At 37.0% G+C, this 27265-nt stretch overlaps 1 protein-coding gene and 1 pseudogene across 1 annotated transcript; one reads left to right on the top strand and one right to left on the bottom strand.

The window, feature by feature from the left end:
• Positions 1-1009: 1009 nt before the first annotated feature.
• LOC124882554 (adhesion G protein-coupled receptor F4-like) lies at positions 1010-17626 on the top strand. The gene is made up of 16 exons (XM_047388999.1): positions 1010-1169; positions 1351-1380; positions 2044-2106; positions 8117-8307; positions 8405-8466; positions 10258-10379; positions 10494-10700; positions 10900-11091; positions 11213-11347; positions 12002-12180; positions 12673-12849; positions 13289-14638; positions 14756-14797; positions 14988-15041; positions 15121-15187; positions 16166-17626. Exons 3-16 carry the CDS (start codon positions 2064-2066, stop codon positions 16219-16221), a joined length of 2877 nt encoding a protein of 958 aa, XP_047244955.1. The 5' UTR covers positions 1010-1169; positions 1351-1380; positions 2044-2063; the 3' UTR covers positions 16222-17626.
• Positions 17627-24765: 7139 nt separating this feature from the next.
• On the bottom strand, positions 24766-25913 carry LOC124881838 (annotated as a pseudogene).
• Between the last annotated feature and the right edge of the window lie 1352 nt (positions 25914-27265).

Here is a 27265-nt window from a genome sequence, read left to right as displayed (position 1 = left end):
CATTAGCCACACTACCCTCACCTGTGGACATTAAATTTATGTCACAACCAAAACAACAAGATTCCAGATACAAGCAGCTGAAATGAGCTTCCTCCGCAGGGTGGCCAGGCACTCCCTTAGAGATAGCGTGACCTCGGCCATCCGGGAGGAGCTTGGAGTAGAGCCGCTCCTTTACCACATCGGGAGGAGTCAGTTAAGGTAGCACAGGTATCTGTATTGGATGCCTCCCCTGGGAGGTATTCCAGCCATGTCCTACTGGGAGGAGGCCCATGGGACGGCCCAGGACACGCTGAAGCGACTACGTCTTTTGGCTGGTCTGGGAACGCATTGGCACCATCCAGAGGAGCTGGATGAGGTGTCTGGGGAAAGGGAGGTCTGAGCGTCTCTACTAAGTCTGTTGCCCCGCGACCCGGTCCCAGAAGTAGCGGGAGACGGCGAGTATGAATTTAATTAGCAGGACTCTAGAGTTTGACTGTATGCTAACGAGATCATTTAGCTATTTTATTTAGACCTGCTGGACTGGGGAAAAACCTAAAGTTATAGGACTACAAGTGACATACCAGGGTGAGACAGGGTATGTGTCCCATGTGGCTCTTTCTCCTTAATCAGATGTTACAAGTGGGTAAAGAACCACAGCCTCTATTCCCCTTCCTCAATCCCACACTTGCCACCTAGATTTATTAGTTGTTCTATAAAAGCATATTTAACAATAAATGTAGGTTCTGAACAGTTTATAAAGGTTACTTTTTTGCTTATGCATTGTTAAACAGTGGTTGGAGGATAGGTGTAAGCATTTCCCATGCTTTTTTTCTTTGGTTGTTAAATCAGCATTTAAATCTGTTGAAAGCAGTGCAGATCAGACGTACCGTAGGGTTAGCTACCACAAAAGAGAAGTCCCCTATGAGAAGAACCTGTAATGTGTACTGTTGAATACCAAACCACATAAAGCAATGGTGCTAATAATAAACAATCCAATGACATTCCTTCTATGAAACATACAGCATGCTCTCCAAACTCCACCAACGGACTGCTTTGTAACTGTGAGGATGATTTTGCTTGGCCATGTGACAAGTGCAACAACAGCAATTCATGCAATAATGTGAGCAGTAGAACCTGTACATGCATATATGGACTTCCCTCTGACAACAAGTTCTGTCAGCCTATCACCAGTAAGTGAAATCTTTAACCCCAGTTATGTAGAGGTTTGTGTAGTGCCAGTACATAAATACTGTTCTTTTATTTTAATTACACAAAAGATTTGTGTCTAGGTGATTTTATTTTGAATATACATTAATGTTTTAGATTTTTCTGGACAAAAACTCAAATATTTAATTTCTTATTGACCCACAGATGACTCTATCTGCCCAACCGTTACTCCAGGTATGTAAAACATGAAAACCTGTGGTGTGAGTCAAGGTTTTTGATCTTTTCCTAAAAACAGGTTTTAACAAAGTCTTAATCTGCCAAGTGAACAAAACTAGCCACAAAACTAGTACTAACCAGGAATGCCTGCAGCTCCTTCAGTGTATGTGCAAGGCTCTTGGCAGTATACCTCGCCTGTTCCCTATTGTCTCCTTAAAAATTATGTGGAACATCCAGTTTGTGTGATATCACTAGTAGTTAGCTTTGCCAAATAAACACACAATAACAAACCACCCATCACAGACCACTTTGTCTATAAATATCAAACCCGTTGATTCTCCAAGATTATGGGTTGTGTCATCCAATTATTGATGACTGTTTACTATTCAACCAGGTTACAGCAGATTTGTTTATTTGTTTTTCAGCTAAACAGGATACACAGAATACATTATTGTTATTGTGTTCCGTTAAAGATAGAAAAAGGCCTGAAGTGATTTTTCATGGGTAAATTTTGAACTGGCATTGTAACAAAGAGTTTTTGTTTTTTTCACAATTTTAAACAGCTAGATGACATCTGTCTAAGTGGTTCCACAAAGCTTGCTTTGTAGAATATAACTTTCACTGTTTACACTTTACATAAGGGCATGTAAGAGTATTAATGTATATATTTTCTATTTACAGTATTGACAACAACAACAGCAATGCCAAATTCAACAACACCATCTCCTTCAACAACAATATATGGTATGACTCAAAATATATTACAAATTAAGTTCTGGCTGTGAACTTGTAACGACTGCAGAAAGTGATCCCTTTCTCCTGGTACTGTGAAAATTCTCAGGTTCCCTGGTCTGTTGGCATATTCTTTTTCATTGCAAGCCTAAAGTTTGAAATTTTCTCCTATTTTGATTCAATTATTTATGCAATATAAGGTATTTTAGTGCAGATTCTAATGTATGTAGTTCTAGGCATGAGAACTTAAACGACGTCTCGTGTTTAACCCAAAGGCCTTAAACTGAATCAGAACATACTTCAAGAAAGTATTAATTTAAGGCTGTTTACTGTTCAACCAAGCTTTTTATGTATCTACATTTGTTTTCCTTCTAATAGATTTGTTTGTTTGTTTTTCAGCTAAGCAGGATATACAGAATGCATTATTGTTATTATGTTCTGTTAATGGTAGAAAAAGCCCTGAAGTGATTATTCATGGGTAACTTTTGAACTGGCATTTTAACAAGAATGGGTTGATTTTTTCACAATTTTAAAGAAGTTAAATGACGTCTGTCTTAGTGGTTCCACAAAGCTTGCTTTGTAGAATATAACTTTCACTGTTTACACTTTACATAAGGATATATGGTCATAAATTTCACTAAAGAAGCACTTCCAGACTACTTTGCGCTCTTTTATGACGTAAAAGGGGAACCCTGGCACATAAACTGACTGTTGCTACAATGGTTGACAACACAGACAGTAGCACAGTCTGATGTTTCTTCAGATAAATTTCAGTCACTGTCAGCAAGAAACAAAGCAGAGTCAGAAGAAGAAAGTCATCTTTCATCAAATGGCAGTGCACAAGTGCTACGGCGTGCAGATGGACGGACATCTAATTCGACCAGTCTATTTTTGCCGGATGCCGCAGCACAACCGGAGTCAATTATAAATAAATCATACCGCACCAACAGGAAACAGAATGAGCACAATATTTGGATTTTAAAACAATTCACTAAAGACAGACTAGATCTCACTATATCAATAAATACATACATTACATTTATTTATATATACACGTACATATTAGCAATTGTTTACATTAAATAAAGTAGTTTAGTACTGGTCTATATACATTCACTATGGTATTCTAAACCAAGCAATTAAACACTAAATGCACCAAACTAAGCAACAAATATAGCTTTGCTGCACTCATTGAACTCACCCATTATAGAACAAAACATAGGAAAATATCTGGATGGATAAAATGAAAAGTAAAGCAGTTTTAACTGGTTTAACTTCCACAGAATGAGTTGTTTTGGACTTGCTACTGCATTTATCATATGCTTTTATTGCACAATCTGCAGATATTTCTTGGAGCTCCTCTGGGCTTCAGTGCAGATGTAAATCAGAAGGGCAGAGAAGTCTGCGGTCAGAGCGGAGTGCAGCAAAGCATATACAGTGTAAATCCAGGCTTACAGTATATATACAGCACTTAGTGAAATATCTGAGGCGAAGCTGAGCAGCAGTAGCAGCAGACATAAGGGATGATTCAAGATCTGAAGACACTGCCTGGAGTGTAATTTTTTTAAACTTTATATTTGAATCTTCAGAAAAACATTTATCTAAATATATTGTATGCAAGTGTAATATACCTTATTTTAATAATAATAATTTTGGATTATTTTTATATTAAATGCACATTTTCCTTTTTTGAGTTGCTCACAGTGCCCAAGAATCAGTAATTCATGACTTCCTGTTTCCTTGGGATATAAACATGTTGTGCCTCAGATCCTTTTCGAAAAGACACTCATGTGTTTTGAGCTTTATAAGTCACAAATAAGCTACAGGAAAATATTTCCTTGTTTAAACTTTCTGAAATCTACAACAGAAGCAATAACTAATTTAAAAAAAAAACAGAACAGAAAAACTAGTTTGGGCAAGGACCCAATTTTATCTTGCCATTATGCACAATCACAAGAATGTTATGTGAGGTAAAACAAGATTGGACTGTTACAGAATTGCATTAAAAATTGCATCTTGGGGTCACTTGGTATCCATAACAAACATAAGATGTTATCTACATGTGTTCATCACAGCTTACGATCAGCTGAAAGATCCTGACAGAATGGAGGTTAATACTGACCACCCTTATTACGCCCCCACTCCACCTCAGAAAATAGTCATAAAACCGTAACCACTATAACTTATAAGAGGCAATCATTTTTTGTGAGTAAATGTTCTAGAATTGCGCTGCTCAAGGTGGCAGCAGGTTGGAGTAGCTCTGTGACTTCAGATTCCGATGTATTCTTTTTTGGGAACTATTCCTCTTGTGGTGGATACAGTTGATTTTTTTTGGACGACTGTCCACTCCGGTGTCGGATGCTGTGCAGCTTGGAGGATTTTTCTTAATACTTTCTATTTTTGGACATTTGTTATTATGCATTGCCATGGCAACGGGGTTGTTTCTTACAGCCGGGAGCAGCTGATTAATATGTCAAAAGCTCAAATAATACTTCAACTACAACCCCAAATCCCTGATGAGTTGAAAAGGAGATGCTGTGGATGCAGAGCAGGAGCTAAGAGAAGAGAGAGAAGGAGGAAGTTCAAACCATCTCTTCCGTCGATTATGATGGGCAATGTGAGATCGTTGGGAAATGAGTTGGATGAACTCCAAGCCCTAGAAAGGACCCAGCCAGAGTATCGGGCATGCAGTATTATGTGTTTTACTGAGACATGGCTGCAGGATCATATCCAGCGTCTCTCTGCCGGTCTTTTTAACCATACGAGCAGACAGAGATTTAAAGAGGAGTGGCAAATGTAAAGGAGGTGGACTGGCAGTACTTCTGAACAACAGATGGTGTAATCCAGGACATGTAACTGTGAAGTGTCATCTCTGCAGTCCAGATATTGAATTGTTGGCAGTAAGTTTTCATCCATATTATTTACCCAGAGAGTTCACCAGTGTTGTTTTGGCAACAATTTATGTTCCACCTTCCGCTGTTACCGACACTGCATGTGATGCCATCAGCTCAGTTGTTGCTAAGCTACAGACACAAAACCCCAATGCTTTTGTGGCAATTTCTGGTGATTTTAACCACGCTTCACTCTCTGCTACACTTCCAACGTTTCAACAGTTTGTCAGCTGCTCTACCAGAGAAAACAAAACATTGGATTTGTTTTATGCAAATGTCAAGGACTCATACATCTCTTCAGCAAGACTTCCTCTAGGCAAATCAGATCACAATCTTCTTTTTCTCTGCTCGAAATATAAGCCCCTTGTTCAGAGGCAACCAGTAATAAAGAGGACTGTGAGAAAATGGTCACTGGAAACTGAAGAAGCTCTGCAAGGTTGCTTTGAGGCTACAGACTGGGACACACTGTGCCAGCCACATGGAGAGGACATCAATGCCATGACTGAGTGTGTAACCGACTATATAAACTTCTGCGTGGATAACATCATCCCCACCAGAACCGTGAGATGCTTCCCCAATAACAAACCTTGGATCACCAGTGACCTGAAGGACCTGCTTAACAAGAAAAAAAGAGCCTTCAGAGAGGGAGACAGGGAATTATGGACGAGTATACAAAAGCAACTTAAAGTCAAGATAAGAGACAGCAAGGAGGTGTACAAGAAGAAGCTGGAGAGCAAGCAATATCAGAGATGTGTGGACAGGTATGAAGAAGATCACAGGCTTCAAGCAGAAGGATGATCAGACCGATGGAGGTCTGGGCAGAGCCAATGAACTGAACACATTCTTCAATAGGTTCAGTTCAGAAACAAGCTTCGCATCCTCCTGTCCTGCTCACAGCCAAACAGACATTCCACCTTCCTTTGACCCACAGCTGTCCAGTAACACCTCACATTTTTTATCTTCCACCTCAGCCATAGAACCTACTGCTTCTACATGTTTGCCTTCAACCATATCAGAAGATGCTGATGCTTCCTTTGCTTCCCCCTTCCACCTGTGTGTCTCAAGAAGTCAAGTGAAGATGCAACTGGAGAGACTGAATCGGAATAAGGCTGTAGGTCCAGATCATGTCAGCCCTAGAGTCCTGAAGGCCTGTGCAAAGCAGCTCTGTGGGATTCTGCAGCACCTCTTCAACCTTAGCCTGGCCCAGAAGAAGGTCCCAGTGTTGTGGAAGACCTCCTGTCTTGTTCCGGTACCAAAGAAAACCCATCAGTCCTCAATGACTATAGACCTGTTGCCCTGACATCTCACATCATGAAGGTCCTACAGAGACTCCTGTTGACCCACCTGAGTAAGCAAACAGTAAACCATCAGGACTCCCTTCAGTTTGCTTATCGCTGTGGAGTTGGAGTTGAAGATGCCATCATACACCTGCTTCAACAAATCCACTGTCATCTGGACAAAGTCAGTAGCACTGTGAGGGTCATGTTCTTTGATTTCTCCAGTGCATTTAATACAATCCAACCTGATTTGCTTTGTCAGAAACTCCAGAAGACTCAGGTGGAGGCCTCAACAATCTCCTGGATCAAAGACTACCTGACAAACAGACCACAGTTTGTGAGACTGAAGGGTTGTGAGTCTAACCAGGTAGTCAGCAGCACAGGAGCACCACAGGGGACTGTACTCTCACCATTCCTTTTCACTGTGTACACCTCAGACCTCCAGTACAAGACAGACTCCTGTCATCTGCAGAAATACTCGGATGATTCTGCAGTCATGGGGTGGATCAGAGATGGACAAGAAGCTGAGTACAGGAAGGTGGTGCTTTGTGGCATGGTGTGGAAACAATCATCTCATTTTGAACATGACTAAAACGAAGGAGATGATTGTAGATTTTAAGAGAAACAGGAATAAGTCAAAAACTATTTCTATAATGGGAGAAGAAGTGGAGGTGATGGAGGAGTATAAATACCTCAGTGTTCACCTGGACAACAGACTGGAGTGGAGATGCAGCTGTGAAGCCATCTACAAGAAGGGACAGAGCAGACTGTACTTCTTGAGGAAGCTTAGGTCCTTTGGTGTTTGCAGCAAGATGCTGCATATCTTCTATAAGTCTGTTGTGGAAAGTGTGATCTCTTCTGCCATCATCTGCTGGGGAAACAGCATCAGAGCCAGGGACTTAAAAAACCTCAACAAGCTGATAAAAAAGGCTGGCTCTGTTTTGGGGACTCCTCTGGAACCTCTGGAGATCATTGTGGAAAGACAGATTCTTCATAAAATGAAGAACATTATGGAGAACCCTGAGCATCCTCTTCATGAGACTGTCCTACAACAACAGAGGCTTCTTCAGAACTGTTGTAAGACGGAGCGCTACAGGAGATCCTTCCTGCCCACAGCCATCAGCATCTACAACGGCTCTTTCAGGAAACCCTCATAATGAGCTACAACAACATTTAATTTCCCTTTGGGATTAAAAAAGTATTTTTGAATTGAATTGAATTGATGTAGTATATATCAAAGACAACAGCAGCTGCAGTAGCTATTCAGTCCCCAGCTGCAAACAGAACAACAGTATCTTATTTTTCTCCATTGTTCATCTGATCTGAAAACAATGTTAATCAGTAAAATCCAATGAAGACAATAACATGCTGAGGGTGATGTGCAACAACTTGCTTGTCTTTAAAACACTAAAAGATAACTACATAGAGGTCAATTCTGGGAAAATTCCCCGCAAGTTGTGAGGGACTTCCCTTTGTTCCGACAATTCCAGCAACGTACATGATCTAACTATGATGTTGAAGGGGATTAAGACTGACCTTTTTAGCAACTAACACTCCAGGTGGTCTAACATTAAATAAAAAGATATTTATGGAAAAGCCCCTTAATGCCCACTTTTACTTATGGTGAAGGATCTGTGATTCTCTGGCCCCATTTTACTCTTACAGACCCTAAAAACCCTGTTAGGCTTAATAGCATCATAAACTCTTGAACTAAAAGGTTGTATCAGGAGATTTTAAACATAAATATTTTGGCTCCTTGTTTTGCAACTATTATTTTTTTTGTTTGAAAGGACTTAATGGATCAAAGCTATCACTGACATTTTGAGTATTCATTTTCCTCCCCTTTTTCAACAGCAACAACACCAGAAGTGACAACAGTGACAAACATAACAACACCGGATATTACCATGGTGACAAACGCAACAACACCAGTAGCCACAACAACTAAAACCTTTGCTGTAAAAGGGAACATTATTCTGAACATGGATTTCAAGGACTCATTCAATACACAAAACAGTGATGTTTACAAAGATATTCTTAATGCTGTAAGCCATTTTTCATTTCAGTTTTTTAACATGGATAAATTTATTATACAGAATGTTACATTTACTTTTTCTTTGACCATGTTATTGTCTCAAACAGACTAAAACAAATTGTCAACAGCACTTGTCAAAAGACTGTAGCGTAACAAATCTGACCTTACGGTAAGTCTTAATTTATAGTTTACATCATATATGCAGAAATATATTTTTCAAAATGATATGCTATTTAAGTTGCTGGTAAATACTAAAGTTCATGCTAGTTCATGCAGATCATTAGCATATTTTAATGATTTATTTTAGTCCATCCCAAAACATTTGTCAATGTATTTTGTTATTGTAGCTGCAGCAAAGGTTTCAAACAATTTGCCCCTACCCCTGCCTTGACCAAGGTCTGGGAAATTTCAACCCACTTTATTAACCAATCAACCTATATATGAGCATCTTAGGGCCATTGTCCAAACCCTGCATAAAGGCAGCCATTTTAGATCCACAAGGGGACATATTTGTTAATTCAACATAGTAAATAGTGTATTTGTAATTTGTAATTTGTAATAGTGTAATTGTAGTTTTGGTTGTCTTGTACCTGATGGAGCCATCTGTCATTTTGCCAAACATACTTCAAGATTTCCCTATACATTGAATCCAGGTATAGTGCAGTCTTTTAAAGAGAGAAAAATGAGTAAGGCCACCTTTAACAAGCTATTAACTTATAAATTATTTTTTGTTTCAACCTACAAATAGATGGTGACTAGCTTTATACAGCTGAATAATTCCTTCCATTCTTCCTTAAGTTGCATCTAACCAGAGTTGTTGATTTACAACTGCATGATTCATTTACAATAACTACTAAATTCTGATTTAACACACTTATTTTTCTCTTGCTCACACAATAATCAGGTAAACTAATATGAGATATCTACAGCACAAACAGCAAAATGTCCAGTAACATTTTTATTAGAATAAACAAAAAACAAAAATAACAGATAATCAGTTTAGAAGTTCAGGGAACTGATACCTTGACTATCTAATCAGCGGAGTAGATGATGGCAGGACACAAGGGTGAAGAGAATCACTGGGAGCTTTTGGGAAAGTGCATCCAAACCTGGAACTAGAACGCTAATTCTGATCAACTGACTGCACAGATAAGGTTTTGAGGTCTACTTTCTCACTTAAAAACATTTTAAACCACTTTCTATGATAAATTAATGGTATAAAAACAGTGAACATGTAGATTCACCTCTGCCATCACTGCTGCTGATGGTGCAATGCCTTGCTGCACACAACCCCTCCCATTTAACAACCCTGGGGTAAATCTGGAAAGAATTACCCCAGTCTAGGACGTCTTACCAGTGAAAGCAAGGTCACAGGAATGGGAAATTATCAAAGTAGAATTGTATCGAAATGAGCCCTGGGCTTTTAAAATTCTAGGGCTTCCAACAGTAATAGAAAAGGAGCTATTACGTTTTTCCATACCTGAGTTACATTTATCAAAATACGATCTCAGCTTTCAACAGACTTTTATTCAGGATGTATCCAGAACAAAAACTGAGGAGGCAATATTTCATCACACTGGTGTTTGCTTATTTAATAAAGAAAACAAATCAACACCACTACCTTTCCCCATCAGTGTGCCTGTTTACTATGTGACCAAATGCATTTCAATCTTTTGTGTATTATGCTATAATCTTATGTTTGAGTTGGTACCATTGCTGCTGTGAGTCCTTGCTTATTCAGTCAGGCCACAACCACATCATTGACTGTCAGATTACTAAAAAATGCAACCCTGGAAGCTTTTCATGGCTTACAATAACAGATGATAAGATATGTATAAAGTTCAAGGATGATGCTTTTCATAAGATGTTTTATGACTGTGTCATCTCAAATTACATTTGGTTGCCATGTTTGTGACCCCTGAACAAGATTCAGTTAAACAGATCCAATTCTGTGTTCCAGGTCTGGAAGTACCATCGCTGACTTTACTCTCAGCAGTTCTTCTCAGGGTGGAACACAAGTTCAATTAGTAATAGATGAAATGTTGAACCAACTAGCAGAAAAGTATCCTGTGAGGTTTGTCAGTAAGTGAGCCTCAACAAATCTGGGCCACTGTCTCATTATGTTCTCATATAGATTTATAAGCCAGTGTGGGAAGATAATTGTTTATAATTTATTTCAATATTTCTGTCACACAGGTACTAAAACATTTAATACTTCAGTTCCTTCAGAGCAAATAATTGCTGGAGATTCTGTAATTGTGACATGTGGACCTCCTCCTACTAATTTCGGTTCAAACCTGACGGTGGAGTGGACATTTAAAGACAAGATCATCCAAACTGACAAACCCAGTCAAGACGGAACATCGAAATACACGATCAGAAAGTTTTTTGACATTCATGAAGGTATGAAATGTATAGGCCTACAGTACAGCTGTTTACCTGGATCCAATAATAACCGCAATTATTGTGCTGAAATGTAGCAGCTTGTAAGGTTAAAAAAAAAAAAGATAGCAACTATCTTGTTGTCATACAATAAACAGCAATTAAATGTCTTACTTTGGAAAATTAGGTCGACAATGATAATTTTGTTTTTGTCTTTCAGGAACATATGTATGTAAGATGAACCGGGCAGACGGTGCCACTTTTACACAGAGCAGCGTCTTAAAGTCCAAACTAGCACCCCTGATCTTTGTGGACCCTGTCAGAGGAACAGTGAAATGTGGGGATTCTGTGACACTGCAGTGTTCTGTCAACAGTGATTACAAGGTTCAATTTAATGGCCCGGATCTTCCAAGTAAATGTTAAACAATCACATAATTTATGGCTTTATGATAATATACTATGTAAAAGTTTCAGACTGTGAATATTTGCTCTGAACTGCACTCTAAACAAAGTTTTATAATTCTGTGATTTAGCCCTTTCTCCAGATTCAGAAATCAGCTATGTGTACACAGCCCCTAAGGGATGCACCACACAGCAAAAGACAATAACCTGTCAAGTGACAAACTCAGGGGCCAAAGAAACAATCATATTGACATTAACCCCAAATGGTGGGTATTTATTCATACAACAGAACCTCAAAAAGTAAAATACAATCCATGCCATGTATACAGTAAAGCCCCAAATTATTTATACCCCTAGTTGATTTAGATTTAAACATATTCTCATTCAACTAAGAAATTGGTTTCTGATTGGAAATGACTCAGACCTCTCCCAAAAGACACTGCGATGATGTGTAAGAGGTAACATTTTTGAGTTTGTATTCACATTTAATGTAGAAAATTGCATATTGAAAATGATTTATACCCTTCCTAATAATCAGTAGAACCACTACTGATTCCTTACATTACAGTGATCAAAGCATTCCTGTTAATGCAGAGCAGTCTTTTGCATGTTTCCAATGGTATTTTAAGGACTTATCTTTAGTAATGAGTTCCAAATCTTTGAGGTTGGAAGGCTTTGCCATTACCCTAATCTTTAGCTCCCTCCACAGATTCTCAATCAGATTAAATTTGGAACTTTGACTGGGCCGCTCCAAAATAGCAATATTTCTGAAGAAACCTGTTGATGAAATACAGTTGAAATACAATACTTTATTTCTAAATCTGTCAGGGGATACAAAAAATTTAGGGTTTTATATTGGCATGGATTGTGATTGGAAAGTAAGCTAAAAATCACCTAAAACAGTTTTTCTTTTTGTATAGTTGTTTGTGAAGGCACTAAGGATTTCAGTGCCGGACAGTTAGATTTTGAAGCTGTTGCATCCTGTGAAAAGGGCAAAGTGGGAAACAAAACAGCGGTTTGTAAGATTGATGGCACATATCAAGATTTCCAAGACAACTGTGTTCTAGAAGTTATACATAACCTGCTCCTTCAGTCAGAGGTAATCCACTTCATCTTATGTGTCTGAAACTTGTTGATAGAGTCCTTCCTCTTCTTCATGAAACATTTTATTTGCTTCAATGTTAAGACCTAAAACTATAACATTTGAGGACATGAGGAATTTGTCTTCCACCTGAGTATAAAGCACAACTAGATAGCTTCCACAGATTAACAGATAATATGGTATTATTTGATGAACTTTAATTATGTTATTGTCATTTCAAATAATTTTATGGCATTTTATCTCAATAATACAGCTTCCTGTGCTTAATATCGATATTCTAAATCTAAGAAAACTAAATAAAACAGCTTTAAATCCAACACCTAATTGATCAAAAGCTTGCATTTATGAGCCTAAAAAACCGAAATATAAAATGATACAGGGTTACATATCTTTCTGCATTTTATAAGAGTAATAACAGTTCCAAGTGATTTAGATTTAAGCCATTCAATAACTTGTAATAATAAATATTCCGTTCTTGAAATGGGACAGGAATTGGATGAAGTTACCCTGCCAGGATTCCTGAAAGATCTCAAGGATGCAGCTATCAACAACACTAAGACCATAACTGATTCTCCAGCCACCATCAGAGCCATGGTTCAGATCTTAGAAAATGTCGCCAAGAGGGCTGATTCTTTAAATATCACAATATTTGAAGAATCCACAAAGGTAGGTAGTGAAAATTTGTGTGCAGTGGTGGTTTTTGAAATGGATTATATAGACAGTGTCCCAGGGCAGCATTAAAAAGGGAAGTGCACAAACACCAGGTTAAAAGTATAACTTGTCTATCAGTTGTGCTCTGAACATGTTTTCTATTGATTTTACAATATACATGTGAAGTCGGTGGGGATTTTGGCGCACCATGTGTTAAGTATGCACCTCCTGTTTGCTGCCAAGAATAGGGAGGTTAGCCAATGTGTTTTGTGTGTGACTGCACTGCGTTTTATCCTACCCCAGAAACTCAGATCTTTTGGACACAATTTAATAGGACTTGCACTGGGTGCTATTTATGAAAAAAAATGCCACTGTTTTTGTGTCACAATTTTCTTTTCCACAAAATGTGTGCCACAGATGTAGAAATATATGTTCTTCTTTTGTTGTTTTACAGAACATCATGGAAAGTGCAGGCATTCTTACCACTGACACAGCAAGAAAGTCATGGCTTAACCTGAACAATGAAAACAGTACAAACAAACAAAACAAATTTGCCAGCTCTTTGTTTTTGAGAGCTTTTGAAGGAATAACAACCAGTGTTGTCAATCAACCTCTGAAGATAAATACACCGCATATTATTTTCACTAAAACTAATTTCACAAACTTTTTCAGTGAAGACTTTAATTCCTCAGTGGAAATAGACATACCAGAAGCTGGGGGAGGCAAGCAGTCAATCACTGTAATATTATTTGCTTCCATGGACACCGTGCTTCCTGCAAGAGAAAAAGCTACCTTATCATCTGCTGTTATCAATGGAAAAGTTGCACTTATTCGTCCAAATTCTGACATTACAAACATATCGATTGCGTTTGATGTTTTGAATGATACCCTGGGAAACCCTAAATGTGTTTTCTGGAAATTTGACCTGTTTGACGGTCTTGGAGGATGGAGCAATGATGGCTGCTCATTTGTAGACAGTATAAATGGAACAGTCAGCTGCAACTGTAACCACACCACCTCGTTTTCTATTCTAATGTCACCTTCCAGTCCTGACGATCGTGCGTTGGACATCATAACCTACATTGGAGTTGGCATATCTATCGCCTGCTTGGTCATATGTCTCATAATTGAAGGCATTGTATGGAGAAAAATAAGAAGGAACACAACATCATATTTGCGTCACGTCTCTATCGTTAATATCGCAGTCTCTCTCCTGATTGCAGACATTTGGTTCATCATTGGAGCAGCCATTTCAAAAACAAAAAATGAGTCAGCATGCACAGCAACTACCTTCTTTATCCATTTTTTCTACCTTGCCCTGTTCTTTTGGATGTTAGCATCAGGACTGCTGTTGCTCTACCGAACTGTCAACGTCTTTGAAGGAGGGCTGTCTAAAATGTCCATGCTGATAATTGGATTCTGTTTGGGATATGGTGCACCTCTGATCATTGCAACAATAACCATAGCTGCAACTGCCCCTTCACATCAATACATCCGGGAAAATGTTGTCTGTTGGCTCAACTGGGATGGGTCCAAAGCTCTGCTTGGGTTTGTGATCCCCGCACTTATGATAGTGGTGATAAACCTTATCATCCTAATTGTGGTGATAGCCAAACTGCTGAGGAGAAGAGTAGGGGAGAATGCTGCCCAAGCAGGAGAGAAACATGTGCTGGTGGTGATCGCCAGGAGTTTGGCTGTGCTCACTCCATTTTTTGGACTTACTTGGGGTTTGGGAGTTGGAACCATGGTCAGCCCACAAAACAAGGGGATCCATATAACATTTGCATTGTTCAATTCACTGCAGGTAACATTTCATGTTTAATAACTTTTTATATTCTCACACTGATGGTTTATTAATATTGTAATGAAAATAAAATGATTATTTTGTGGTATGTCACGTACACCATGTGTGTTTCAAAAGGGTTTCTTCATTCTGGTGTTTGGAACACTATTGGACAGAACGGTGAGTTTGTCTTAGCTGTCCGGATTTTGTTAACTTTACAAGATAATACAATAAAAATTGGAATTTAAAGCACAGACATTGGAGTGGAATCAGTCATTGGGTTTATTTCATAAAGAGCGTTCTTTCCTTGTTCTACATAATTCCTAAGGTTCTTAAAGTACTAAACTAACTGAAGGAAAAAACTTTTCAGGTGCGGTCAGCATTAACACCATCTCAGCTAGCTACCTCCCAAGGCAGAACAACCGTAAGTTTTCTTTTCCTAATTTATTTAGCTCATTGTTTAGTTTTAGGGCTTCTCACATTTACTTTTATTCTTGTTTTAGAGCACCGGTACTGGAACCCTATCCAGTGGAGTTGGAAACTTTTTCAGGAGACTGAGAAAACGAAGACGTATGTCAGACAAAAAAAAAACCTTTTTTATTTTTGTTTTTACAATATACATACTTAAAGCTCTATTTTAGTCCGTAGTGTACAAGTATATGAGAACAGCAGACAACTCAGGATGAAAGTTGTGGAGAAGTTTAAAGCAGGGTTAGGTTAGAAAACAGCTTTAAAGATCACTCATCTGAAAATGGGGCATGGCACAAACACAAACTCACCAAGAAATGGCCGTCCACATGCACTAACTGGCCAGACAAGGAGAACATAAAGATGCCCAAGATCCACACCTCAAGTGCAAGAATATTTTGACCTGACACTATTAATCGTGCACTCCAAAAATCAAATGTTAAATGAAAGGTTTAAGACATCCTGTTTAAAGTGCATCAGCAGTCATGTCAGGGATATGGCAAACATGTGAAAGAATGTGCTTTGGTTAGATGAGAGTGAAATGAAACTTGTGTGGTGGAAAAATGACACTTAGAACTTAATCCCCGTGGTAAAACACGGTAGTGGCAGCATCATTGGGTCAGCATCAGTGGGATGCTTTTCTTCAGCAGGGAAGGGGAAGGTGGTCAGAGTTCATAGGAAAATAAATGGAAGTAACTACAGGAAAATGTGTTAGAGGCTGCAAAAAATATATATTAACATAAGCTTTCCATCCAGTCTAAGTTTGATCTATTTTGCAAAGAATGGGCAAAAATGTCTGTAGATGTGCAATGCAGGTTGACATACTCAAAAGGACTTGCTGCTCTAATTACAGAAGTACTACGAAGTACTAACGATGGCAAGCCAAATACTAACTTATTTTCTTTTAACTTCACAATTATGCAGTACATTTGTTGCTCTGTCCCATAAAATCCCAATAACATACATTACGTTTTAAAGCTGTAAAGTTAAAAAATGTGAACAAGAAGATAATTTATTTTAAATACTGCATAAGGTGGTGTATTGTGTACCTTAAACTAAGTAAAATGTATTTTGTTGCAGATTCTTCGAATGGCTACCATGTGTCTTCTAATGTACCCACGGCCTCCAACACTTAATACAAAGCAAAGACAAGTATGGTTAATTTGAAAAGGCAGTCAATTAAACCAACCAGCATTTTGTTTATTTAAAAATATGGCATTGTCATTTTCATCTTACCTATACGTATGTTTTCAAAATATTTAGTACTGTGCAGTAATATCTGTTTAATGCATTTGTCATCCCAACATTTGATCAGAAGATTTCATAATCTTTTTATGGTTGGCTACTAATTTTGTTCCTTATTTTACATAACGTTAATGTGCACAAAGTGGAGGCAGGAAAGTCAAAGATTTACCTTTTAAAACAAGTCACCCAAAGCACAGTTAACAGATAAAAGATAGTAGACTTTTGTAGGATCAAAATGATTATAAAGCTGCTGTGAACACATAATACTTCTGATGTGGATATTAATGTAAAGAGATGAAGTTGATTTTTTTGTTTGGATGAATGGTGTAGAATACCCAGTGTTGCACTGCATCAGGATATGTATGTTACTTTTGTAATGTCACTGTCTCTTTTTATTTATTTTTCCAAACTTAAAGATTTGGAGATGTAATTTCAATATCTTTTCCAGTCTGTTTGTACAGAAAACTGGGCAAATAATTATCAGCTAAATTAATAAGACAGTAGCTTAGAATTCTTCAGATGGAGCTACTCTGAGCTTTTAGTCTGCTGAGATAAGTGGATCTTCTTTAGCGCAGACAGAGCACTTAAACATCACAATAATGTTTATTTTTATGTCAGTGCTATGGCATTTGAATATTAGATTGGGTCCATAGCAGTGGAACTAATGTGGTATGTATGCATCTCAGAGCTGTGAGCTCATTATGCTACATTTTTTTATTTGTCATGTCCAAACAATATGTGACAGTCTATCTAGCTAGAGATCAGACTGTGTTTGCTGCAAAGTTAAATGTGTGCAGCTAAAGCTATATTTACTAAAAGATGTGCACTAAAAGGCAAGAAAAATTCCTGATGAAAGTATAAAATCTGCAGAATAAAGTAAATTTTGCTTAGTTTTCCAGATTTTTAAGACTTGGTCATAGAAGCTAAAATTTGAATAGATGCAAAATATTATAAAGTTGGTACAGATGAGTCCATGTTGATTAATTTTGTTTGTTTTTTGTACTTGTGTAGCAACAAGAAAAAACACACTTTTTTCACTTTTATTCATTTTCACATCTCAAAATGCTTCCTTGCTAGTCAAAGAAAACATAAGGACTTCTAAAAACAGGAATTTAATCAGAACAGTGAGTCTTTTTTTAATTTACTTTTTAATTTTCAATGAATTGAAAGGGGTGAGATTATATAGTTTATATTCAGACAAGAAGTTTCTTCTGTAATAATGGAATAAACCTAACAACCTTTTACTGATTTTATCAACTACATTTTAGTCTGAGTTAAATAAAACCGGCATGTTTATCTCTGTTGTGTTTCTCTCTTTATGCCAAGTTTATTTTTTGTTTCCTGCATTCTGCTTGCATTTTCTCTTAATGAGTTTCCTGGTTTTAAAGGCTTGACTCAGAGTTTAAAGATTAAACTTGTAAAGCTTGAGTACGTGATAGAGAAAATATGTTTGCATCCTGCGTTTAAAAGTTGCCAGTTGCCAAAATACCTGTTATGTAAATTCAAACAGACAACAAATTAATTTTAGTTTCTCATGAAGGAAGTGAAAATTATTTCTGACCTTCTGGTAAAGTAAGATAAAACAGTATATAGTTGGAAGTTGCCATCAGAACATGGGGACACCATGTTCATAAAGGGATGGGCAATAACAACTATAATCGGGTAAGCTATGAAATCTACCCCCCAACACACACAGACACACACCACTATTCCACTACCAGCCTGAATTGATGCAAAGCAGGATGGATCCATGCTTTCTTGTTGTTAACACCACATTTTAAGCCTATTACCTAAATGTTGCTGCCGAAATCAAGAATCATTAGACCAGACATTATTCCAATCTGTTACTGTCCAATGTTGGCGAGTCTGTGTGAATTTTAGCCTCAGTTTCCTGTTTCTAGCTGACAGACGTGACACCCTGTGTGGTCTTCTGCTCCTGTAGCCCCTCAGCTTGGAGCTTCTACGTGTTATGGGTTCAGACCTAGTATTTCAGACCATTCTGAAATTGTTTAGTGAGTTTTCACTCACAAAATAATGGAAAGAATTGAAAAGGTAGAAGACTAATCACAGTTAAACGGTGCACCAGATAATTAAGCATTGCATGTGTAGTTGTCAGAAATTATGTTCTCAAACCAGACTAACAAGTCTCTCAGCAACTCGGGGAATGTATGTTAAGGAAGTTGACAAAGGCACTGTAGGTCGCCAGAAAACAAGAGTTGAAATAATCCTACAAGTTCTTTAAAATGTTTTCTCTCAGCTAATGATATCACTTCACTTTAACTTTAGTAAAGCCTTCTCTTCACAGAAAGATTGTATTTATGCTTTTACTGTTTTACTGTTTTTTCATTCAAACAAAAAACAAAAGTCTCAGAAGTGACTCATCTCCTTCAAAGCCTTTTTTGATATCAGACAAAGATAACCTACAAACATGAAAATAACATTTTTCAAAAGAGGACAGGGAATTGCTACCCCAACTAACCTGGTCCAATGCAAAAAAATAAACATCCCTTACACCTTAACCGATTGTGATTAACTGTATTTATTTTTGTATCTTTTTTGGAAAGCTTACTTAGTAATTAAGAAATTACTCAAACAGAACCTTCAACATGTCCCTATCAGCAGAAATTCAAGAACAGATGCCAAAGAAAGTCACTAAATTATATGATAAAACCAATTCTAATGCTTTGGGACTCCAGAGAACCACAGTAAGAACCACTATCCACAAATAGAGAAAACATGAAACAGTGGGGAACCTTCCTTGGAGTGGCCAACCTACCAAATTCATCTATAGTTCCAAGGTCAGAACCACTGTTAACCAAAGTAAAACATACCCATCTCACATTTGCCTAAAAAGGATCTTGATGATCCCAAAGGCTTTTGGAAAATTATTCTCTTAATGGATGTAATAAAAGTGGAACTCACTGAATGCTGTGTGTTCCATTATATGCAGTATAAACATAAAATAACATAGTGACAATCAAACATTGTGGTGGTAGTGTGATGGTCAAGGGGTGCTTTTCTTCTTAAGGACCGAGATGACTTAGGGTTAGAGTTCCCCCCAAAAAAGCTAAAATCAAAAAGTTCTTTAAGGGGTCTAATACTTTTCAGAGGAATACAGGTCTGAAGACTCTCTTCTAACACATCTACTCAAATTAGAGTGAGTACTTCCAGGTCATTTACATTCTGCACTCTCAGTTAAGGTCTTTTTTATCATCATAGGTAATTTGTGTAACATTTTGCATCATTGATTTTAATACTTGTAATTATCTCTTTGTACACAAAAAGGTTTATGTTCCTCATTAGATAAATAAACAAACAATTAATTCACCTAAGATGAAAATCTATATCTTCCTTCATAACTGCTGTTTTTGTAGACAGCGAAATACTTCTTTTTCACCCTATTGCATTTTTTTTTATTCTGTAGAAATCTGATAACCTTTTGGTTCACAAAAGACTTCATTTGGGTAAGGTAGACCAGAGGTCAGCAAACTTAACCTTAACCCTAATAGCCATTTTTGACCTTTTTCCTTTGGTCCAGCTAAACAAAATTGGCTTAGCAAAACAAAAGCTACATGACCCTTCAAAACAAAATAGCTTATTATTTTTTTCAATATCCACTACAGGACATTTGTTTTGACTTTTAAATAAAAGAAAAAAAATGTTTATTCTTGTTTTTTGGTTTAAAGTTAAGGAAACTCATAAAATAAAAGGCAATGAATACATTTTATTTTATGGAACATTCAAGTATTAAAAAAATGATGTCAAAAAAGCAACCTAAACAAAAAGGAAGTTACTTCACAAATAAAATGCTTTGTAAACTATTAGCATAAAAACAAATACTATGTATAGCATTTATTTATTACCTTTACATTTTTAAAAAGTTACAAAATTTTTTATCATTGTTGGCCAACTATTCTAAGGGCCACAATGGAAGACCAAAGAGCTGCAGCTTGCAGACCCCTGATCTAGACTACGGATTTCCATTTGAAGACCTTCAGTATTAATAATTATTCAAAGTTATGTAATTTTCATTATTTTTTATTTTCCGAATATTCATGTCAGCAATGTCAGTATGTCAATATGAGGATGTGTTGCTTAGATACATGACATCTGCCAGAAAAACCTGCAGCAAAAACAGCAATCAAATCTGCACACACATACACGGACTTCATTACGATCACAGTTTATGTCAGTCAGTCGCAAATAAGCATATTAATTTGTTGCTTTTCAAAAGAATTTAGCTTTCAGAAAATGACTTAGCTAATACGAAAGAGAACATGTGTTTAAACTAACTTGTTATTGATACTGTTTGACCTTTTTTGGCAGTGACATCAATAATACCATCAACTACAACCAGAGAAAAAAAGGCCAAACACCCAGCAGCTCTTTCAAACCTAACATCTGAAATGAATGTAAGAATGGCAACCTTGGCAAATGCAATAAATCCTAATTTATCAACAGCAACCTTGGAAAACGCGCTTGAATGGAGCGCTGTCTGCTAAATCCAGCCACCACAGAGACAGTTTCTTCCCCCAGGCTGTTTCTCTGATGAGTACCAGACAGTCAGAGTTCCAGAACAACACCATGCGTACTTGGACTGATCTCATGTTATTTTATTTTGTACAGTCAATTGTGTATATATGTAGGAAGATGTAACACATGTAACCTCTAACCAACTGTAACCTCTAACCAGCATTAGAGGTACATCAAAAAATCTAGGCATGTCCTTATGATTTTATTATTATAGCAATTTTTAGAAATGTTTTATTGCTTAGATAGTTTCAGTAAGGAAAGAGTCATTTTGCCGCTTAAGCTTGCCAGCAGATGGTGGTAGGACTTCATCAACTCCACAGTCTGGGTATAATTGTAGTCATGGTTTAAAGTGGAATTTGCTATGAGAGGGGTTCTGTTTTGGTGGCTGTGGGGCATGATCAGGGTACAATTCAAACAAAAACAGTGATGTAGGTTTTCACCAGTATCTCCAATACCTTCCTATTCTGTGTTTCTGTCCTGCACACATTACCAAAGGTCCATTTGTAAAGATTGTACTGCTTTGATTATTTCAGTGCTTTTAATCTCCGTTCAGTTTTGTACACATCATGCTTCAAACTACAATTCATGATAATAATATAGATTTTATTGATCTAACAATGGAGAAATTGTCATCTGCATTTAACCAATCCCTTGGGAACAGTGCAATTGTGTGAGCTTCCATTGTGCGGTGCCTGGGGAGCATTCAGGGATTAAGGGTCTTGCTCAGGGACCCAGAGTGGCAGGCTGTGGGATTCGAACCAGGGTACTTGTGGCCTTTCTGGAATGCAAATGCGCTGCTCCCTAACCACTAGGCCCCTCGGTCAAAGTGTCTCTTTGGAGTGGGGCAGCTTTTTTACTCTTTTTTTTTTTTTTCAGTCCAGCACCTCAACATTTTCGAGAAACAATGTTTTTTGTTTGTTTATTAAGCTTAACTCCTAGACAGAGAGAGACAAGAGCCCCCAAAACTTGAAAGATAATTCAACAATAATCAGTAAGATATTTATTTAAAAATTCAAAAGATGATAAAAAAAAATTGCTCCAAAAACATTTTCACAAAGAGAGAACGATCATAACGAGAACAGGTATAATGCATCTCTCAGGTATTTGTTGGACCTTTTCCTTTTTCCTAAAAGTACTGGCAGAAACAATTAATTGTTGAAAATGTTAAATGCAAAATACAAATAAGACTTTAAAAACACCTTCAGACATCATGTAAAGCTGATGATCAAGACTACTTTCAAAGATTATAAAAATGTATTTCTGACTGATGGATGAATGTTATAAAGGGAGATTATAATAAATTAACTTAAAATTAATTAAATATTTGACTATATTATTTTTGGCTATTTTTTATATGACATTTTCATACACCATGGTTCTAAATCAGATGCTGCCTGTATAAAAATAACCACCACAGCCTGTTTTGTTTGTGTGTTTCTGTAAACATAGTAACCTTCCTGGAAAGCACCTGCTGCAGGAAGTAACTCCTGTGTGTGACACAAAGAACGCTTTGTCAATGTGTCCCACAAGGACCAATGCAGATAAGAGAGATAAGACCCACCATCAGCTCAACATTAAATAGTTTAAAATTAAAAGAATCAGGACAGTTTTCCTAAAAAAACATTCCTACCCAGTTTAATGAAACTCAACAGTTGGTTAAAAACATCTAATCTCATTTTTAAGTTCAATGTGTTGTTTTTCAAAGTTCTTGTCCGCTGTAGAAGAACAGCATCTTCTATCTTCAGAGAACTGAACCATTGAGTCAAGTGGGTGCTGTCCTCTGTGATGGGGAAGTAATGGTTTGGCGATAAATTATAAGACTGGTTCGATTTGGTAAAAAGTATACTCTTAATTAAACCATTTTTGGTTTTTTGTACATTTTAGTTTTTGTTTCGGGTCTACTTCTGTGTCATTGCAGTTTAAAAAAAACTGTTCAACATATAGTGTCTGCTAAAACATTTTGCTGTTGTAAAGATTTAATAATATATTTTAGTCAAAGGATTCTTGAGTATGGACTTTATGTACATGTTCTTTTTAGTTAATAACTTTTAAATGAATAATTGTGTTAGGGCAAATGTAAGCAATCTTTGGGCCAGATGTTTGATAGGGTGATTCTGACATCTAGGCCAATTGGATACCAGAACTTTAACCCAAACAAATCCAACTTCTGGAACATGTGGCTCATGGCCTTCATGAAATGTGGTCCACATCCAGTGCTCTTTAGGCTGCTGTTTCATTTCTACATTAAGGTTCCGTGGGATTTATCATGGTCAGTAGATTTGTGTTTGAATTTTGAATTTAAAGACACCATTGGTCCTGCCTACTGTTCAATTCAATTCAGTTTTATTTATATAGCGCCAATTGACAACACACTTTATAAAGTCAATTCAGTCCTATCATATAGATTTTCAGTCAGGTAAATACATTTCAATTAATCCTAACTATCAAACAGTGCAGTCAGATTGAGTTTATTATTCAAATTGGTTAAAAAGTTTTTCTACCTAAGGAAACCCAGCAGATTGCATCGAGTCAGTAATTGTGATGACTTTACTTCATTTTTTATTTTCTGCACAATTGGTCATATTCTGTAGACTGCATGGTTTGGAATTTCTTATGATGTTCACAGAGAAGGTTCAGGCTGGGTCTCTTTCTGCCTGTTCTCCCGGAGCATGCGCTGATTCTTCCTGGGTAGTCAACTTCAAAGACATTAGGAGTTAATGTGTGTGTGTTTAACATGTAAAATACAGTACTATGTCATGGAAGATATATCCATCTGTGTGTCTGTCTTTTGATGGAAGTTCAAGAATGTTTCCACCTACATTGACAAAAGACAAAAGTGTCAAACCCATACACCATTATATATTCAACAGAAGGAGATGTGGTTAGTTTATAACTAAACTGATTTATGTCAAAGCAGGGATGTTGTAAGTCAGTCAACACACCTGTCATTCTCATAACCCCAGAGAGTGTGTGAATGGGTTAAGATTTACATTATACAGACAAGTTGAGATGGTCAGGGGAAGGTTGGAAAGCACACAGTTGAAGACGAAGATGACAGGAGGGCTGTAGCACGTCAGTTGAGCCTCAGTGACTAGGTTCTTTAACATTTGCTGCTTGTCAGTTATCTTTTTCAATCAAAATATAGTGGTCCATTCACTGAAGTGTCTGAGTTTAATCAAATTCCACTGCAAGAACCCAAAACCTTGTCATATAAATTTCTTGAAACCATACTACTGCCAAAGGGATGCCACCTTCCTAGTTTCTACATCCATAAAGCCATTGATGACAGGTGCACATCTGTCAGAGTCCACTGAGCCAGATTATATTGAGAGGGAAAGTGAAAAATTTGAAGCTTCATGTAAGATACCTCAAGGCAGTTTGAAAAAGTGATTTAGTGAAACATTTAGATAACAGGAAGAAGGAAGAACTGGTCACCCTTATGCAGATATGTTGATTGTTATTTCCTGAAATCACATCTGAAATTCACCCAATTGAATGTTCTATAGATGTTGAACATGCAAAGCGTATTACACAAGAGTTTTATTGTGTTTCACGGGAAAGGAGAAGACGGTGTTAAGCTGAAGTTATGTGAAGCTGGGCATCGCCATCTCTACTAGTCAGGAATCTCTTGCATTTTAATGCAGGACTTTCACTGACAAATTAATAATTAAATAAAAAAATTTGATCACAACAAACTAAATTAATTAAAAAATGTATTCAAACAAACAAACAAAAAAAAAAAAATATATATATATATATATATATATATATTCTTTTTTTTTTTTTTTTGATGCCCATACTTTAACTCAAATTTGTCCACAATGGCAAAACATTAGGAAATCTCTGTTTTAAAGCAATCCACTGGATGTGACTTTATATTGTCACATTATATTGTCTGTGCCTTAGTGTAACTTTGTGTTACCAAAGTCCCCAAAGAATATTTTTCCAGAAACAATTATTTTAAAGGCTGACCTGAACCAAGTGTAAAAGAAAGCATAGATAAATGGGTTAAGAGTTGAATTTATCAGTGCGAGCCAACCTGTTGAGTCTAACACAATAACCGGTACAGAACTGTTGGTTAGAGGTGGAAAAGTGACGCAAAGGAAGAAAGGAGTCCAACAAAACAGAAAAGCTCCCAGAACAATAGCTAGAGTTTTAGTGGCTTTTCTTTCCATCTTACTGGCACTTGCTCCAGACTTTGTCCTGGTTTGGATGCTCCGTGCCTGTCTCTGTGCAACAACAAAGATCTTCAGGTAGATGCAAAGTATTATGACCACTGGAAGGTAAAATGATAGTAAAGGTCCAACAATGAATGCCATGATAACATTAATTAAACACGTCTCCACACATTCTTTGTTCAATCTAGAAACGATCACATCAATTGCAATAAGAGCAGAAACACCCCAGCTCAAAGCGATCATGATGACAACAACGTGACGGCTGATTTTAGAACTATAGGTTAGAGGCTGGCATACTGCGTAATACCTGTCAACTGAAATACAGCACAGGTGCATAATAGAGCATGTACTGAGCAAAATATCAAAGCTGTCTCTTATTTTACAAAACATATTGTCATTATATAAACATGAGCTAAGAGAGAATGACATGCTTAAAGGAAATACAAGTACACCAACCAGCAGGTCAGCCACAGCCAGAGATTGAATGAGAGTGTTGGTGGGAGTGTGCAGCTGTTTGAAGTAAAATATAGAGATTATTACAAGGAGGTTTCCACATACTGTGACAAGAGACAGAAATGTCAGAAAGCAATACAATGCTATAAATACAACAGAAGGAGATGTGGTTATTTTGTAACTTAACTGATTACTCATAGCAGGGATGTAGTAACCCAGTCACATCAGTCCTGTTTTCTAAGATGACCGAAAACTGAACACATTTTTTATCAAAACAAAAACAATCTCTCATATAAAATGCTTGTAATATAATATGTCAGAAAGACATTACATATATAAGCACTGAGTGGCTTTTCTCTGTTACGGCTAATCAGCACTTACACCCTGTTAGAGCATCAGTGCTAGTTGCTCACAGCCATGTGAGTCTCAGTGCCACCAGTCAGCGTGTCAGTGATGGTTGCTCTGAGCCAAAATGGTCTCTGTGCAGAAAGCTTTATGATCCCTTTCTGGATCCCACAAATGTTATCCAATGAGGATGGGAAAACTGCATTCTATCTTACAGCATGACAACATGTACGTGGAGCTTTGTAATTCCCCAAATGGGTCAGGTTCACTATATGAGAATGTTTTTGGTGTCTCTTATATTATTACTATACTGCTTAATTCTATTGCAAAATTGGAATTTTATTGTATTAGTTATTTAATTTACTTATTTTTTCTTTTAATCTGTTTTTATGTAATATTCTCAGTTGGATATTCATAATTATATGTTGTTAAATCTGTCACTCATACCATATCATTAGCTTCTGGAACAGATTTACTAACCCTCTTCGTATTTGATTTAATCTTTCAATTTTATTTAATTCACAATTTAATGTTTCACCTGAATTTAATTCACACTTTTGTATTATAAAAAATAAACACATACAGTATAGTATTTTGTTGATCTGTATGATATTGGGTTTCTGTCACTTTGGTTTGAGTTTTTTTGTTTTTAAATTTGCTTTGGGAATTGATGTGTTTTTGGGTTTTGAGTAGATTATTGGGTGCATATTAATGTTCTGTGTAGTAATTTTTTTGTTTTTTCCATATGTTTCCCTTTAGCAATAATTGAACACAAATGGGAATGTGAAGTCTATTAATCATTGCCCCATCATTGTATTCATTTCAGCAATCAGGTTCTGTGCGATCAGAATGTTCAATAATGCTTTTTCTGCCAGCAAATGTTCCCAAGACCTTAAAGGCCACTTCCTGTGCCCCTGGTGGATGATCAAAAATAACCTTCCTCTGCAGCTTCTTTAGCTCCTAGAGGGGTTCAAGATGACCCATCTCAACCATAGACTAGTCATGTACTCTGGTAGGAGCCCACAATCTGCCCCATCAAATTCTGTAAATTGTGGACTCGTTGCCCAGCCTGTTAGCAAGGGCTGCACAATATATCAGAAATATCTTGTTATAATATAACTGCAACATTTAGCACTATTACCAAGAACGGCCTATTGTGTGTCAGTAAAACAATCGGTAACGCTTCTTTAATTGATCAGCAAAGGATATTGAGATGTTCTGACAGTGATTAAGAACTAAAGCAAAGTTGTTTCTTTGTCAATAGTGCAGAATTTGTTTCCAGTAGCTGGATAGACTACTCACTTTCTGGTATATGTGCTTGTAATATATCAAGAGTAGAAAGACCTTAACTCTCGTTAGGTCTTCATAACATTTATCAACATTATATAATATGTTTTGCTGATTGCCTTCTAAAGACTCATTTGAT

Source organism: Girardinichthys multiradiatus, chromosome 15 (assembly GCF_021462225.1).
Source record: "Girardinichthys multiradiatus isolate DD_20200921_A chromosome 15, DD_fGirMul_XY1, whole genome shotgun sequence".
Taxonomy (NCBI): domain Eukaryota; kingdom Metazoa; phylum Chordata; class Actinopteri; order Cyprinodontiformes; family Goodeidae; genus Girardinichthys; species Girardinichthys multiradiatus.
This window is presented reverse-complemented; position numbering and strand designations above follow the sequence as displayed.

Excerpts from the sequence above, each read along its gene's own strand:
- LOC124882554 (XM_047388999.1), top strand. The coding sequence starts at position 2,064 with ATGCCAAATTCAACAACACCATCTCCTTCAACAACAATATATG. Across the intron at positions 11,092-11,212 it reads TAATGGCCCGGATCTTCCAA|CCCTTTCTCCAGATTCAGAA; the intron begins GTAAATGTTAAA and ends TCTGTGATTTAG. Across the intron at positions 11,348-12,001 it reads ATTGACATTAACCCCAAATG|TTGTTTGTGAAGGCACTAAG; the intron begins GTGGGTATTTAT and ends CTTTTTGTATAG.